The sequence below is a fragment of the Cyprinodon tularosa genome, unplaced genomic scaffold (assembly GCF_016077235.1).
Source record: "Cyprinodon tularosa strain WSP-4 unplaced genomic scaffold, ASM1607723v1 ctg235, whole genome shotgun sequence".
In the NCBI taxonomy this organism is placed as follows: domain Eukaryota; kingdom Metazoa; phylum Chordata; class Actinopteri; order Cyprinodontiformes; family Cyprinodontidae; genus Cyprinodon; species Cyprinodon tularosa.
Window position 1 is genome coordinate 548,663 of NW_024038880.1, and position 18,722 is coordinate 567,384.

The 18,722-nt window shown below is 40.0% G+C and overlaps 1 protein-coding gene across 2 annotated transcripts in view; it reads right to left on the bottom strand.

Moving 5' to 3' along the window:
- The window catches only part of prdm6 (PR domain containing 6), a 147,442-nt gene that overhangs the window by 90,791 nt on the left and 37,929 nt on the right, over window positions 1-18,722 (bottom strand). For both annotated transcript variants that reach the window (XM_038287108.1, XM_038287109.1), the window contains exon 5: window positions 1,351-1,478. In XM_038287108.1, coding sequence (XP_038143036.1) covers window positions 1,351-1,478 — 128 coding nt within the window. The remainder of the gene's footprint in view (window positions 1-1,350; window positions 1,479-18,722) is intronic.

An 18,722-nucleotide genomic window follows, 5' to 3' on the forward strand; every position in this document is an offset into this window, starting at 1 on the left:
GTGTTGATGGGGTTTGAACTTCACCCACTGAATTATTGTTTAGCTGATAGATTATTCATCTATGACATTGGAAACTTGCTTTTGCTTTCTATGTCCCCTTTAAAATAACAAACATCACACAGAGGGCTTGCTGCAGGTATAAACTGTTGAACCAACACAGCTAATAAAACTGACCTTTAACATCTTTCTTCCTTCACAGATTCAAATAAATTCGAAATGTTTCTAAATATCACAGTAAATTCTTTGCTGATTCGAGGGGCTGCATGAGATGCATCAGCAAGAAGCAAAGCATGTTGTGTGATTAGATGTTGTTAGAAACCAACAAATAATGAATAAATCTCCTGATAACTTTATAAATATTGCTTATTAATGTGCTCGGCTGCAGCTACAGCCCTGCTACCAACGGTCGCTAACGTAGCGCCTCCTCCTGGAGCATCACTTATTATTTGGTGGATAATTCAGTTAGCAGGTGTCTTATCCAACTTGATACATAAATAACTGGATGTGATTAAAATTAGATGAATACTGACCTTTAGAAGTCTGTTACCAAGAAAGGCTTGAACTAATTTGTGTTTATTAGATAAAAGATATTGTTTTGCATTTTCAGCAAAATGGAGGAAACGTCTCATGAAGCTTCCTACTGCAAAAAGAAAACGATAGGGAGAGATAAAAAAAAAAAAAAACTTAAAACATTTAGAGGTAATTTAGAGGATAAACATGGCAGAGAAGCCGAGCCCCAACAATGGGAACCGAACTCTGCCACTACACCTCTCACAGCACGGGATTAGAAAACCAGTAAAGGAACGGACCCTGGTAAATGCAGAGACCAAAAAATCACTTCCTGGAACAAACTCAACTCGTCGCATTTGGAGGTAGGAGAATAGTTTCATCCAAAGAACACTGTATCTACTGGGAAGCATGGTGGTGGAAGCATCATGCTTAGGGGCTGTTTTTCTGCAAAGGAGACACACCGACTGATCTGTGTTCAGGGATGAATGAAAGGAGATATCTATGGGGAGATTTTAAGCCCAAACCTTCCATGAAAGTAGATATTGAAGATCCGAGACACATCGCTAGGCAACTAAAGCAGCAAGACAGAATAAAATAGAATAGCGCATGCCTTTGTTGTCCCAGAATGGGGAAATTCATAAAGTTGCTTTGCTTTTAAAATCTTCAATTCAAAGCTGATAAAAGATGCATGATGATGTGACACATAGAGGACTTAAAGAACCCTTGCAGGTAAAGAGTTCAGGTACACAGCTTTACACACGATATCAGAAAAAGTGAATTAAAAAGGCGGTGCGGCGCCGCTTTGACCTCCTAAATGGTAAACGCTGAGGAAGGTCCTACCTGTACTGAACCACCATCATGTTCTGCTCCCCACAGTGTCTTGCACAGCGGATATACCTCATCCAACTGGATTTACTGGGATCGTTCCCATCAATAAAGTGCTGCAACGTTCCCTCGGCATCGTAGATCTGGAAGACACAAAAACACAGAAACACTTCAGAGCTGCACATCTGCAGACATCTGGACCTTTATATATCTATGGTGTGTATTTCTACAGCGGAAGGTGGCCTGAACGAACTGCTCTTTCTATCCTGAGCAGTTTCCTCTCTTTCATTGTTTTAGTACGTAAAGAGTATTTATAAGAAACTTTTTTAAAGATTAGTGATTAAAATATTAATTAACTGGTGGATTTGTTTGTAATTTGCTGAATAAAATGTAAATGTAATGAGGGCAGAGGACTAAAATCAGGTATAAAATATATCAGAGCTTAGAAAGATGGTAAAAATGATTCATCCTGAGCCAGAGAGCCATGATGCTGATTTACAGTGAAGAACCATGAAGGGTTTGATCTTTCAGCTCATAGCAGCTTCAGGTGGAGCAGAGACATAAAATCAGACCAAATGAGGAGCTGTTGGTGCCCTGAACGCCTCACATTCTCTGTAACTACCAACAATCGCATGAACAGTCAATAGACTCAACTGCAATAAGAATATCCAGCAGATTCCAAAACAGCTTCTTCCTCTTCGCCATAAGATTGCTGAATGTAAAAAAACAACAACAACAAAAAAAGGTCTGAAAGTTGGAAAAACTAAATCATATCTCAGCTTTATGTTTACATTTGATCATCATGTTTACATTTTATGGAGCCTAGGCGGAAGTTCGACTGAAGAAACTGTTTTTTCATACATCCACCTGCGACAGCCAATCGGCTTTGAGCCAAACCTCCACCAAAGCCAATCAGCATCCAAAGCTCATCTTAAAAGGCCTCCGATATTCACCTGTCTGCTCCTGTGCGCAGGCGGTGGATACGCTGTGACTTCATTCATGACTCTATTTCAACCCCTCCCCCACCATCATAGCTAAAGCTTCATCAGAGCGTCATTCCTCCTGGACTCTTACTGCGTTCCCTGTCTGATCTTAACCGGTAGAACCAGCAGAAGACCGCCATGATGAGCCTGGTTCTACCAGAGGTTTCTTCCCAACGGGGGAGTTTTCCTCTCCAGGTTCTCTCATCCTGTGTTATCCAACTGGACTTCCATCTTCCAGGTCCCTGAGTGAAGCTCTAGTATCAGCCCAGTCCACTGGATCTCCCCATAAAGCTCAGCAGACCGTCTCTCCAACCATCAGTCTACAGACTGACCAACTCCATCTATCTCCACTCCACCACCAGTTTCAGGCCTGGGGGGGGGGGGGGGGACAGCCCTGTTCTTGACTCCTGTTCATGCAGATCTGTCAAATTTCAGCGCTGTTTCCTGGCGAGGTCGGAGCGCCAAACATCTAGTTTTTGTATCAATATATTTCTTCTAATTGTCTTTGCTCTTAGTGTGAGTTTTTCAGATTGAAACCACTGCTGCACTTTAAAGCTACAGTGTGTAATAATTACAGGGATATACAGTCAGAAATGTAATATATTATAGATAACTATGTTATTTATCATCATCTACGAGCTCAGCCTTTTAACCTTAATATTTGCGTTGCCTTAGAATTTGTTATTTATAATTACATAGGAGCGGGTCTCGCAGCCATGGAGGCAGACATCTTTGCGCTACGGCAGCGCAGAGCCGACAAACTAGCGATTGCGAGATCGCCCATTACGCTCGAAAGTAACTACGGCAAGTTGAGAGAGATGAACTGAGACGGTACTGAAATCTATACCCTACACAGACTAATGAAATACTATCTGTAAAATTATCTATGTAAACAAACCTCATCACTTGAGAAGGTAGGTGATGCGGACATCGTGGAAGACATTTTGTCCCGTAACGCTCACCGTACTGTTGGGGGGGGAGAAGTGGTGGGGGGGAGATGTTCATGTTGCTGCAGTCTGGCCGCTAGATGTCGCTAAAAGTTACACACTGTAGCTTTAAGAAACGGAAATGTCTTGAGAGCAGTACTGAACGAAATTTCGTTTTGTATACACCATGTGCGTACAAAATGAGAATAAAGTTTGTCTACGTCTAATTTCTGTGTTAATAATCTTGCATATATATATATATATATATTTTTTTTTTTTATTTTTTTTTTTTTGGGGGGGGGGGGTGTCCTAGTGGTTAGGGCATAGATCACGGAATCCAGAGGTTCTGAGTTCGAGCCCCACACCCACAGACTGCCAATCTGGGTCCCTGAGTAAGACCCTTAACCCCACACTGCTTCCTGGGCGCCGCGCCATGGCAGCCCACTGCTCCCCAAGGGGTTGGGTTAAATTCAGAGAGTTAATTCCATTGCTCGGTACTTGTGACAGTGGAATGACAATAAAGTTGAATTCTATTCTATTATATTCTAACAATGACAAATAAAGACCTCTGATTTTTAAACACCCTGACAAAAGATAATAATGCATACCATAACAACAATCACACTGAGAAAACACTTTTATTTGGAAGGAGATTTTTGTTTCCATGCACTGAAAAACGTTTTAATCTACATTATTCATTTTTTTCTTGAATTGAGGAGGAAAATGTCAAATTTTTCTAATGGAACAGGACAGTTAACATTTAAAATAAAGAAAAAACAACTGCTTTGTCTTATTTCAAGCGCATATTATCTAATTATCTTATTTTAGGAGTGAAAATACTCATACCATTGACAAACTACCAACTCCAATTAAGGGTAAATACACTTAATTTAAGACATTTTTACCTATTTCAAGAAAATTTTTCCAATGTGTGGAAATATTTCCCTGAACTTAACTACATGTTTGGGCATTTAAAATTAAGTTATGAGCTGAGTTTAGGTTTAGCCTGGGTCTGGGTCAGGCCACAGCAATAAATCTAAGATTTATGGAAGTCAATGGAAAGTCCTCGCAATTATAGTGTGACACGTGTGTGTGTGTGGCAGTAGTTATTTCTGTGGTTAAATGTGCAGCTTTCTGCTTTAAATTAAATTGTGATTTTTGCTTTTGATGCAGATAATTTTCTTCAGGAAGAAACAGGTGGATTTATGCTCAGGACTCCTTGGAAAGAGTTTATCTGTCAGAAACATTGAAACATTCAGAACAATGAGCCGACGGTACAAATAGGGTCAATATTCGTTAATCAACTGTTAAGATTTATGTTAGGTGATAAAAAAACACTGAAATCTTTACTGTGATCAGGCTGCGTATTATCCTCAGCCATTCATATGATGATAACAACTCCTGCATATTGTGAAACAGACCAGACCAACCAATCACAGAGCTTCTTATCCCTGCTGAGACTGCAGCTGGATTCTGCTGTTAAAATTTAACCAAACCTGATTTAAAGACACATGAGAGCCTCATTGCTTCATTATCCTAAAGTAGTAAATATGGCAGCTTTTAGGAAAATAAATGAAACAGAGTTTCAGTTAAAGGACTGATAAGAAAAGTTTAGTTTTTATTATTGTAGTTTGGGGTTTTTAAAATAAATAACCAGATAAAAAGTCCAGTTCTCGTCCTGTACGCTACCAGCAAATATAAACCTTTTGGTTTTAGAGTCGATGGACCAGAGAAGGGAAGCAGAATCAGCTTTATTGCCAAAGATTGAGGCACAATAAGAGAATTAGACATCAAGTATAAATAAATATTTAGACAGAATAAAAGATTCAAACAATCATTATGTTCATATCTACGTGTCATATATCCCAAATGTTTTCCTTTTCATCAGAGTAGCTGAATACTGAGGAGGAAACTATCTGGTTTCATCCAGAACTGCTTCCAGCAAACATCCAGGACCCAGAAAACCACATTCCAGTCATAACTAGGGCTGCAACTAACCATTATTTTACAAATCCATTAATCGGTTGATTCTTTTTTCAGATTATTTGATTAATAGTCGGACAGCCAAAGGTTCCTTTAGACTTTTTACTAAATTAAACTGAGTGAAACTAAAGCTTTTCCACTTGAGTTCTGGATAGAGGAGATAGACGAACTGTTTTTTTTTTTACTTAAATGCAAAATATTTACATGATTTTTTTTTTACTATCTTGGTATAATACCTGCTCTAAGTGTGTCGCTCTGTCAGCTAAAGGCATGTTCTAGAGTCTCTACACACCAGTTAACAATTCATCGATTACTAAATTAGTTAACGATTATTCTAATAATCAATTAATGTGATTAATTGTTTCAGCGTTGGTCATAACTTTCATTTTTGGGAGCCGTGCTCTGTGCCGCCGACCTAAAGGGTAACAAAAAACACCACCTTGTCTGACCCACCGATCTCTGTTTATTCACTGAATTGCTGATTGTCCGTTGGTAGTACAGGGTTGAAGCGAAGCCACCAGCCGCCATATTGTTTCTCCCTGGTTAGACCGGTCGGAATGAAAACAATCTGTGCGCTACAGATGATGTTCTCATTTTCAGAGGGATTTTACACTTTTAAAATAAAGATAAATTCATCACATTGATACAGACTGGCTGTTTCATAGCATCAATAGATTTACTTTAACTTAGAATAAAAAAAATAAGCCCATCACATTACATAGTCATGATGAAGTCAATGAAGTCAATAAATCATGTAATATAACATATTATACTAAAGGTGTAACTTTGTGATGAAAGTTGGTGGGGACACTCTAAGGGTAGTGGCTGATGGACTTACAGTTCCTTGACACAAACTCTTTCAATAGGGTTTGTATTTTCCAAAAATGGGCTCAAACATATATTTATTGAGACTTTCCTATTGTTGAGAACACAAAAGAACAAAAATATACTGATGTTTATATTTAGTCTATAGTTAGACATTAAAGGAATAGTACACCCAAAACATGATTAGCCTTCATTTTCTACTCACCCCCATGCTGAACAACACTCTGGAGTACTTTTTTGATATCTCAAATGCATCTGGAGATCTGGGAGGCTTCTTGCTGTCTGCTGATATTCAAATAATGGAGGTCTATGGCGCCCGAGACAGAAAGGTCCATAAAAGTCCACAAAAAACGTGTCAATATTCCTCCATACTGCTCGTCCAATGTATTCCAAGTGTCCTGAGTGGGTAGCATCCAGAATTTACTCGAAACTAAGTCATTTAGAATGTTTTTAGAGCATAAACAGTAGTGTATAGGATTTCCTGAAATATATGTGGATTTTCTTGCTTAGTTCATCCACTGACTTTGAAATTACCTGTGGAACGTCCTCCTACAGCCGGAAAACTGCTTGTTTTAGCAGCCAAATTCTGCACATGAAGGTATTTTTACTGAATGTCTCAGTGGGAGTGGGGAGTACCAAGATGGCGGACAGTGGCTTCACTATTTTCGGCCAATCAGCAATCCAGTGAATAAATAGAGATCAGTTTCTGACCTGACGTTTACACCAGCAGACTGAGAAAAACAGCCTTTTACTGTGATCTTTATTAAAATTATAAAACAATACATGTATAAACAAAGGAATGACCACAACAGAATGATTTACAGTTAATAAAACTATCAAATCTGGGATAATTTTCCAAATGCATGTCTACAGCTCCCCCACCTGTAAACCCAGCCAGAGCAGCTGAAGGCAAACAGAATCCTCAGCAGGTACCTGCTCCAAGCTTCTAATGAGCACCAGGTGCTGCTGAAGCCTGCAGGCATTTAATAGCGCCACCTGGTGTCCAGACAATGCATCTCCAGGTAAATAGGGAAGAGTTTGGACAAAACAGTTAAATTCTGGTTCAGTTTTCTCTCAATAATCTCATTTTCGGACACACTGACTGCTCTGGACGGCTCAAAGAGCTTCAATAATTAGACTTTAGGTTGAAAACAGCACAATGATGAAAGAAACACAGAGAAGCAAATAAATCAAGAGAACTTCCCTGCTAATAGTGATCATAAGCAGTTAAAGCGCTTCGATCGGCCCACTGTTCATTATTAATCCATCCCTCTATCCATCCGTGGCGCTGCAGTGTGACTGTATTGAGGAGGCGTCGAATGTGTTTATAAGGTGATGACCCGAGCCAATAGCTGGCCTCGGCTCTGTCCATACAGCCTGCAAACAATCAATGCAGTAAATGACCGTGAGAATCCGAGGAAGCAGCCTCATTTATTATCCTCAGTGTGCACAAACTTTACCGTCTGTCACCGTCCGTCACCTTTTCATCCTTTATCTGATCGTTTAAAAGAACAACAGGTTTTCACAGAGTTCACTGAATGCACCGGTTAAGGCATCACTATGAGCTGATTTCCTTTCAAATCTACCGTTCTACAAAGCATTACACTGGATGTTTCATAGAACTTTTTTAATTTGTTGATGTTTTAAATCTGTTTCAAATTTTAACCATCCCATTTATGCACTACACCTAGAACTAATTATCTATATAATTTCACAATTTAAATTACACTGTTTCTGGATGTAAACATTTTAGCTTGGCTTTTTTACACTGAGTGGATCTAATTTAATGAGACTGTTTGTTTAAAACTGTTCAATGACTCTAGAGAAAGAAAGGGATCAGATCTGGTAAATAGTGCCTGATAGAAAGGAATATAATATGGCAGCACATTTAGAGCAGTATAAGGAATTAAAAGTCCTTTATGCGTCTTTACAAAAGGACCAAAAGACATTTGATCCTCATTAAATAGGGTTATATACCCAATGCGTTCATTTTGATCATGTAAATACTCCTTTTTGAGCCTAAAGAGAATTCCAGCATGATGAGCTGACATAAATAGACATGGCGCCTTCTGCTGGCAGAACCACTGAACTATCAGAAAGACGGCAGCCAGACGGTAGCTACTAAATAGATCCTGACCCGGCCGGACCGTCCTGTAGTGCTTTAGCCTTTTCAATCATTTCACTGTGAGCTGCTAACTACAGTCCAGACCAAGCATAGACCAAGAAGTCAACACTTCATAAAATACGTGAAACATGATCAGAAGTCCTTAAGTGAGGCAGACACCCTGTCTACTTTTAAGGCTAGGCTTAAAACTTTCCTTTTTGATAAAGCTTCTAGTTAGAGTGGCTCAGGTTATCCTGAGCTATCTCTATAGTTATGCTGCTATAGGCTTAGACTGCTGGAGGACATAGGGACCCCTTTTTCATCATTCTGCTTCATTCTATCTCTATTATCCCACTCTGCAGAATCTGTTAGTTCAATCTCTAACGTTCTGCTCTCTCTGCTTTTTCTCATAGTAGCTTCATCTGGTCTGTTCCTGTTTGGCTGTGACTCCATCCTGGAGAGAAATATCAGCTGTGCTGCTGCCATCAACACCTTTGTTTCTAGATGTTGGAGCTTGGCCTGTTTTCCAGTGTAGTCCTGTTTCTCTGACTGTGACTAACTGGATGTGCTCTCTTCATCCTCTGACATGGGAGCTGGCTCGGAGCTCGTCTGCCTGGCTGTGTGTTTCCTGGACGGGGCCGCCTGTGGAGCTGGTTGACAGTTGCCTTTTGTATCTATGCTTCTTTTTCTATGTCTGCTTCTGTCTCCTTGAACCCCAGTGGGCCTCAGCAGATGGCCTGCTCACACTGAGCCTGGTTCTGCTGGAGGTTTCTTCCTGTTCAAAGGGAGTTTTTCCTCTCCACTGTCGCTACAAGCATGCTTAGTGTGAGGGATTGCTGAAGAGTCAATGAGTCGATGCAATCAGCTGGTTTTCCTTAGATAGAAAACTTTGAATCAATCTGACTGGATGTCAAAGCAGCGCTTTTGAAGCTCTGCTGTCTTGTTTTTCCGGTGTTTGGGCCGCGCTCAACCAAACCAGTTGATGCTTGGATAGGCGGAGCTGGCGGGGCATGACTCCTCTGACCTCATCGAAAGGCTTATGAAATTGGACAATGTCAGTTTTTTCCACTGTTTGAAGTGCTTGCTTTTTTCTTTTACCGTTTGTTTGCTTATAATTGAAATTACTCGCGTATTTGCTTTTATTTCGATTTACTAATTTGTTTCCTTTTGCATTGCATGCTTTGTTTTTTTGTTTTTTTTAATAATTTGAATTGCCCTTATTTTTCTTATTATGCCTTTTCTTTCCAGGGACCGAGTAGTGCCATGTTTTAACATAAAGATGTTTTAATAAAATTGTTTAATAAAATATTGTGGACTGTTCTGTGTTCTGGTGCCTCTTGCATAAAAAGTTCCCCCTTTGTGGGTCGCATTAGCAATAAAGCTACGACCAATTACTGGTAATTCAGGATTTTACAAAACTCTAGTGTTAGTTGAAGGAGCCACTTTATGTTTATTTGATTTTTTATTTTTTTTTCACAGGAGGGGAAAAAACAACAGAAACAAACACAGCCAACGACGGAGCATTGAGGGAATGGCAGTAAACCATCTCCTGGTTAAAAACTGATTATGTATAATGTCTGAGTTTTAACCTCTTATAGATGCTGCCTTGAAGATTTTAACTGATTTCATTACATTTTCTCTACAAACATGGATGTTGTAAGAGTTCAAGATACTAAAGAAGGTTTGAATAAATCAAAAATACAATAAATTCGGATTCAAAGATGCAACATGTTCAATACATCATTGTATCCTCATACATGTGAATTTTAAAGATAAACAAAGATAAAAAGTGATGACTCTTATGACTAATACTTGTGTTTGGATTCATAGTTTTATTCCGTTAGTTTTCTCAGTCTGAGGGATGAATTTGAACGTCTGTAGCTCACTGTAGCTTTCTGCTACAGTGAGCGAACAGCTGGTTTCTAGCTTGATGCTGTTCTGTCAGGTCTTTTGGCCGCCTGTGTTTATCGAATCCTTCGCTGAAAAATTCCATCCGAAAGACAAACGACCAAAGATCTCACATTGTTTGCTTCAACAGCTACAAAATGTTGCAAACGCTGCCAGGCTAACAGCTCCAGCTGTCATTTTTCTGTCTGAGCACAACAGTCGTGACAAAAGTAGATTTTTTTTTGTTGTTGCTGCAGCTTCAGTTTTCTTTAAAACCTCATAAATTATTCTAGTCCGGCTTCGGTTCGCGGCTTTATTTTCACAAACAGGTCATTCATCAGATGCAGATCTGCTGCCGGGCAAATCTTTTTCTCAGAACCGTCACATTTCTCAAAGCACAATCGCTAAAACTAGCCTGAATCAACTGATTCTTTCAACTCCTTCATATTCAGCAGGTTAGAGAAATACTCTGCAATGCTGTCTGCATTAGCTCTTTATATTTCTCTTTCCAAAACAGTCTTATGTCCCATTAATTAAAAGTTAAGGACAATAAAATCTGCAAATAAACATGTTATTGCAGGTCTTTTTTTATAAATATTATACATCAATTTATTAACAACACCCTCAGCAGGATTCTGGAGGGTGCATGGGAGTTTGCCCAACCAGTCTACATGTGTTTTGTGGATCTGGAGAAGGCATTCGACCGTGTCCCTCGGGGGTCCTTTGGGGGGTAATCCGGGATTATGGAGTACCGGGCCCTTTAATAGGGGCTGTTAGGTCTCTGTACGATCGGTGTCAGAGCCTGGTCCGCATTGCCGGCCATAAGTAGGACCCGTTTCCGCTAAAGGGTTGGATTCCGCCAAGGTCACCCTTTGTCACTGATTCTGTTCATAACTTTTATGGACAGAATTTCTAGGTGCAGCCAAGGTGTTGAGGGGATCTGCCTTGGTGGCCTTAGGATTGCATCTCTGTTATTTGCAGATGATGTGGTCCTATTGGCTTCATCAGGGCGTGATCAACAGCTCTCACTGGAGCGGTTCGCAGCTGGATCAGTGCCTCCAAATCCAAGACCATGGTCTGGAGCCGGAAAAGGGTAGAGTGCCGTCTCCAGGTTGGGGAGGATGTACTGCCCCTAGTGGAGGAGTTTATGTATCTTGGGGTCTTGTTCACGAATGAGGGGAAAATGGAGCGGGAGATCGATAGGCGGATTGGTGCGGCGTCTGCTGTGAAGCGTGGGCTGTACCGGTCCGTCGTGGTGAAGAGAGAGCTGAGCCAAAAAGCAAAGCTCTCGATTTACCGGTGGAGGAGCTGGACCAAGCTGCTGAGGAGAGGGACATCCGGGCCTCCCTACTGAAGCTGCTACCCCCGCAACCCGACTCCGGATCAGAGGAAGAAGATTTATGGATGGATGGAATTTATTAACATTATTATACTAGACAGTTTCAAATTTAACTCCTCCTAGCCAGTAGGTGGGGCACTCGCGCTCACCCGCTCTTATCCCAACCTTCAATTGTGCTGTTCGTAAGTCAGGTCCACCATTGCTTCGGCTAACCTTTAGTTAGCATTAGCATTGGCAGGCCTACAGAAGGCTGCTAATGCTAGCCCATTTTTAGTGAGGTTTTAACCCGTTAAAAAGATTTGAAGCCCCTCTAAAACGATTGGGGGTGAAAGTTAAACAAATGTTTTTATTCATTTTAATTTATGTTCAACAAACTCAACATCGGACTGTAGTCACTGACACTGGCGTCTGCTTTCTGTTTCCTGTGTCACTGTATGAACTGTGACTTTAAGTGACACATCCTTGTTTTTCTGTGTTTAGTAAAAAAAGAGCAATCATGTTTGCTTTACTAGGTCACACTGGCACTGGTTTCTTCCTGTTCAAAGGGAGTTTTTCCCTCTCCACTGTCGCTGCAAGCATGCAGTGCTTTGCCTCCTGACGTCGGCAAAAACTGTCAAAGATTTTACTGATGTTTTGCATTGTTTTGCTTCTTGGTTTGATGATTTAGAGCTGAGAAATGTAATGTTGAGTAAAAGCCATTTCTCTGCCTTGTCATGGAGCTACGAGATTCTGGTAACACCTAAGTTCCTTATTGGTGCACAATCCTTTCGTTTGAATCGGCAGTGTAGTGGTAGGAGCTCCCTAGAAGAGGCAGATCTATAGAGATGTTCTTCCACTGTTTCCAGGACAGGGAGGGGCTGACCTCATGAGGATTAGTCAGAGATGCATTAAGAGAAATATTCCTTTGTGCAGGATTTTTAAAAAAGTTGAATTTAATACATTTATTCTAGATTTTCTGTGGATTTTTTTAATGATGAAAAAGTTTTAGCTATGACCTTTATTAACAGGATGTTTGTCCATAAAACATCAATCTTCCTTTTTGTTAGGGTTAGGGTTAACTTTATGACCAAACAGAACTTACTTTTTGCAACAACAGACAAACTAAGACAAAAAGTTTCGTAGTCAAATTGATTTCAATAAAGATTTAGATGGAATCTCTTCATCCAAATAAATAAATCCCCAACGGTGACTTACTCCAATAAATACCTAAAAACAGGCGTGTCGCCAAATTGCCGTCGTTTTTCTCTGCAGAATATCTGCCTCTGACTCCGTTAGGCTCGCAGGCCTGCAGGAATGTTTGCAAATACAATAGTGTAATAATGCATTGAATAAATAAAGTATTGATAGAAATTCTTTGTTAAAAAAATCAACATCTAGAGCATGTGAAAAATCTAAATCTTGATAAGTAATTTTTTCTTAAAATAAGTGCATTTGTTCTTGAATTGAGGAGATAAAGAGACATCATGCCAATGGCACACGACAATTTAGATTTAAAAAAAGAAAACACAATTGCATTCTCTTATTTCAAGTGAATACCTTTTAATTATCTTATTTTAAGAGTAAAAATACTGATTCCATTGGCAAACTATCTCATTTACCTTCTCAAATCAAGGGTAAATACACTTAATTTAAGAAATTTTTACTTATTCCTAGATCGTTTTTCCAGTGAAGATCTGGATCATTTCCACTGACAGCTGATTTCCACTGAAGCGTTTTGACCTGCTGACATTATTACAGAGGAAAACCTTCATTTCATCCCAACTGAACAGATGCTGCCAACTTATTTCAGTGTGTGTGTGTGTGTGTGTGTGTGTGTGTGTGTGTGTGGGGGGGGCTTAACAAACACAGAGGAATGCGCTCCAGTTATCAGTTAAACCACTTGAGTGCAGCTCTGCGCCCACGCCGGCATGTAAATGGCCGCTCCGCCATCAGCGGACGATGTGTGCGTGACGAGCCTTTGAGCTTTTATCGCAGAGAGCCTGTCGCTCAGCCACTAATGCAGCTGTGAGTTATCATGTCTGAAGGTGCTGCAGCCCTCTCACACACAGAGATCACACACACGTAACCAAAGAGCAGGAGAAAGTATCTGAAGCAGCTTTAACACCTAATCCTTCCACGGTTCAGCTGCTCGCCTCTGGTTGCTTCTCTCCCGGCTGAAAAGATTGATCACATTCTAACAGATTCGGCTGTGAGATGAAGTTAAAGCTGGGAGAGCTGAATGCTCCTCTGAAATATATTTCTCTACCAAAACTGATCACTGGATTTATTAAAGGTAAGGCCTGTTTATGATAAGACTGAAATACAGCTAAATAAAGCTAATTTATTGTTTAACAAATGTTTAAATAAGACCAATTAAGATGATTTCATTGTAAAATGAAGACAGAAGAACCAGAAACCAACGTGATTCCCTCACAAAGACCATCAGGATCCAACAGCGCCTGTCAACAAGGGGGCTGAGGTTGCTTGAGGACCCAAAAGAAGAGATGAGTTGTTGTAACTTCAATGAAAAACTGAGACAAACACAAAAATACTGAAAACAAAAATATCAGCAAACATCAGGAAAACTCACGTGGGGAGCCAGACATGAGGAAGCAACTAACAACAAGGAACCAGCACTAAAGAACTGCACAGAGAGAGTATATATGGCAGACGGAACAAAGACTGGGCTAATCAGATGATAGGGAGCAGGTGTGGATGGAAGAGACTAGAAGGGAGCCAGGGGAAAGGAGACAGCCACAAGGGGGCAACAGAGAGTGACTAAAGACCGGCTTAAATATCATAAAAACTGGGAAATAAACCAAAGTTTAACAAAACAGAATGACATAGATAACTGAAAACTGAAGTCCAAAAGCGGAGAACCATAACAGCATTAGCTTCCAAAGCTAATGCTAGCATCACCTCTTCACTACAAAGAAGCAGAAAATGTTTCTTTGGTCCCTTCAGGCAACAAACGTACGACTGAGTATTAGGGTCAGGCTCTGAGATTTTTTAATTTTTTTTATTTTGAGAATAAAGTCATAACATTACGAGAATGAAGTCATCATACAACAACCTGTTTCTGCTTCAAGCTCCGCCCAGCAGATGACATCAGACCACTTTGACATCCTGCCCAGTTTGATGCTGCTGCTAAAAGATTTCCTGATTTGTCAAACCGATGCTAAAGTAGAACGTCACATGATGCTCCACATTCCTCATTTTAGGGAAGAAAGGGATTCTGGGAAGAGTTGTCATAAAATACAAGTTGTTTCTTGTTATTTTCGGACTTTATTCTTGTAATATTACGACTTTATTCTCATAATTTAATTTCTTTATTCTCGTAGTGTTACGACTTTATTCTCGAAATAGAATAAAAAAAATCTCTAACCTGACCCTAAAACTCCTTCGTACGAAGGGGAAAGTCTTTGATGTGTTGAAGTTATTTGATTGAAAATGTTTGGATCAACAGGAAGTTGGATCAGCTGCTGCAGGAGGAGACATTCAGTAAAAAGGTGAAGCTTTCTGTTTACTGAAGCCGTCATAAAGCAGGTGTAACAGGAGGGCATATATTGGAGACACAGCGGGACGATAGTTTTAAATAGATTCACCCAACCATGGCTGTAGCGAACACGTCGGTTTCTCCTTTTATCCATTTTTCTTTTTTTCCCCTCCAGATTGTGTAAAACTGCCCCTGAGAGCCAATCAATGATCACACGCTTCTGTTCTACAGCTAATCAATGAAAGCTCACTAAATTCTACTGTTATCTCTTCTCTTCATCTTCCTCCTCCTTATCCCACCGTTTCTCCTGCACCGTCTCCTGCTGCCTTCAGGAGACGACGATAAAACCTGAGCTCTGAATTTATTCAGTCTGGGCATTATCTAAAGAGACGGATCCATCCCCTTCTCCACCGAGGTCACATAGGGGGCCGTGAGGAATGAGAGGCTGCGTGGGTCACCACACTATAAACAACACAGAGACACATAAAACTACTAAGCCACCAATGACACTTGAGGAAACTTAAAGGACCAATCCCCCCGATGTTTCTGGGCTGAAGGAGGAAGTCGGAGTACCTGGAAAAAACCCATAGTCACTATCCGATCCGTCCAGGAAGCGCGATCCGTCCTGAGCTGCACCATCAGCTCACCCAGATATACATCCAGTTCAACCTTGATTTTATTTTGTTAAAAAACCTAAATGATGTTTTTCCCTCCCTAAAAATAGCAAGTGTACTAAACTATAATGTGTTAAAGTTTAGTAAAGTGTTTCCTGAGAAAACAAATGCCTTAAAATCCTTTGTTTTATCACTCTGTGCCCGATCTGCACCGGAAATGGGATCCGTCGCTACTTCCTGAGGCTAACTTTTTTAGCTTTGGATATAAACATAAATCTAGTCTGTTTGAGTTTTATGTTTTCATTTCATTTTAACCTCATGGTATATAGCACGTAATCTAAAGAAAGAAACAACTAAAATGCAGAAAAACATGGTTTATTCCCATGATGACGTCAGAAAAGCAGCTTAACGAATGTAAAAAAGCATCAAAATTGTCTCACAAAAGTCAAAAAACATTTCTTAAAGATTCGTATTAGTATTCTTTAGTGAGTTTAAGATAGAAATAAGAATTTTAGTACCATAATTACATGGGGACACTCATGCCTGCACAGGGAGACATCGCTAACTCCTCCAGGCTATAATACAGACTCACATGAGTGTGAAGGATTTTTGCCTGATTGAGGTGACATGTGGTTCAGAAAAAGCTGTTTTTTTATTCCATTTAGAATAGAAAAGAATAGAATAGAATTATTGTCCCTCAATGAAAAAATTCTGGTTATAGCAGCAAAAAGATTATAGCGAAAATGGTCCCACATGGTCATGTCGACCATTAGCCACTGCTCCAACAGACAGCTCCATAGAAGATGGTTGATGCCAAAATAGAGTCAGAGAAGGTCTTTAGGAGCACCCCCTGCTGTCCAACAGTCTTCTCAGCAGGAAGAGTCTGCTCTGACCTTTCTGATCCAGAGCCTCAGTGATGCAAGTCCAGTCCAGTTTATTTTGAAAGCATATCAAAACACTGCTAATTCTATGCAATACATATGTTGTGCCAGCAGGGGGCAGCATTAGAAGAGCAGTAAATGTAAAAGTTAAAATGTAATGTAAATCCATTTGTCGTCCCACAATTTGGAAAATTACTCTCTGCATTTAAACCATCTCCTTGGGAAGCAGCGGGCTGCCATTGTGCTGCACCAGGGGAGCAGTGCGGGGTTAACGGTCTTGCTCAGGGACCCAGAGTGGAGACTGTGGGGATCAACCAGGTACTTGCAACCTTCTCGGAGCAAAAGCGCACTGCTCAAACCACTAGGCCAGAGGTCTGGATCTGGACCCAACCTGATTTAAAACATTTATAAATCACCACATGTTGTCTGTCGACAGTGTCTAATTTCCCTTGCGCCTCTTCTCCTGTTAATACGGTAAAGCCCTGGGGAGCGTCCGGCTCCAGGCTGCACGTGATCCAAATGAGCCAATGAGCTGTCAGTCTGGGTTGCTGCTGCTGCTACTTTTAGACACAGCAGGCAAACCTGTGGCAAGCCGGGCGATGGGAAAGAAGGAGAAGACCATGAGAAAAAGAGAGCAGAGAAAGTGTGGACTGCTGGAAGAACTGCGGTGAACTGGTGAAAGAAAAGTGAAATGGCGTGCTCAAAGATGACCCTGCACATTTAGAGGATGTTTGGCTCAACCTGCTGCTGTGAAGCAGGATTCTCCACCATGAACAGAATCAACAATAAATCTGGGAAATGAGCACCTTGATATGTGCTGGAGAATGGCTTAGTCTCCGGTTAAACCCAGGTTTAAAGCCTTGCAGGGCAGCCTAAAGCCCACTGCCAACATTAAGACAGAAAAAAGAAAGAAAATAACAAACGCTCAGTTCAGGGGTTTGAGAAAATATGGGAATCAGGAAATTATCTATAAACCAAACTGAACGATTGTTGTTCTCTACTTCAAAAAACAATTTAGATTTTAAAATTTTATATATATTTTTCTATTTCATTTAAAAAGTCGATGTATAACATGGACGCATAAACGCCTCATTTCAATTCAGCGATTAATCCTGTTTAAAGTAACAGATTATAATTTAAAAATTATCAATGATAAAAATTCTGACCCAGCTGATTTTTGCACTAAACACAATGTACCGCCCACAGCAAATGTCAGAACTAGGCTAAAGATTCACACAATGCGATTTATTTTTTGGGATATTTTCATCACCAGTTATCAATTTAAACATCTTTAGCTCATATCTAAAGTTTAATCAGTCATTTAATTACATTCTGTTATTGTTTTCTTCTACAACAGGAAGTGATGCTAAACATTCTAAAATTCAGTCAACACATTCAATTTATAGAATCTATATCTTGAAAAAAAAAAACTTTAAATGTAAATAAAAGAAGACAAAATTGTCTGTATCTATGAGTTAATGTGGAAAGGGACCGGAAACAGAACCAGAAGGTGCAGCATTTATACACCAGGAGGGGGCAGTGTTTTTTAATGGGGAAACATAAAGTATAAGAAGATAAAGAATACTAAGAATGCATCGTTTACTATATCAAGTGAGCCATAAGCTCAGGCTGCTGCGCCCTGATCGAACAGATGAAAACTAATCCTGTATTTTTATGACTTACTTCTAAAGCTAAAATATTGGTCCTGTTCTAGCCTCCTCCATCAAAACATATCATCAGAGGAAATTGAAGTATGTTTTCAACACCCTGTCTAGAGGCACCCTTAGTTAGAGCAGAGAGCCTGAAAGCCTTGGAGTGAAATATTCAATCTCAAAGCCAGAGAAGGCAGAAATAAAATAACTCATGTTCATTTTCAGGCTATCTACACCTGAACACAATAAATGTCCCTCTGAACGGCAGAAAACTGGTCCTGTGGATAAAATGTTCACAAAATGACAGCGTCTGGGCTCCTCTTTTGTTTGTCTGTGTGCAACGTTCAGGCTCTCGCTAACCACAGCGAGTACGTTCAGGAATCAACCCTGCTTAAAAAAAAACCTCACTTTTCTACTCCGTTAGAGCTAAAAATATTATTAGAGGTTTATAAAGTCATAAAACATAAAGAAGGTTTATTTTTTCAGATCATGTTCAATTTGCCAATCACAACAGCAAGGCCAAATGAATCTTAAAGTTTGATGTTTAATTTTAAGTCTATTTCTTCAACAATATTTTTTCAATTCCTATATAAATGTATTTTCCAATGTTACGCATTTACCTCTAAATTTTAAATCTCCAATCAGCACCTTAATGCAAATTAACAGCTTTAAACTGCTTCTTTCTAGCTGTGGGTTTAGCATCAAATTTCCCATCCAA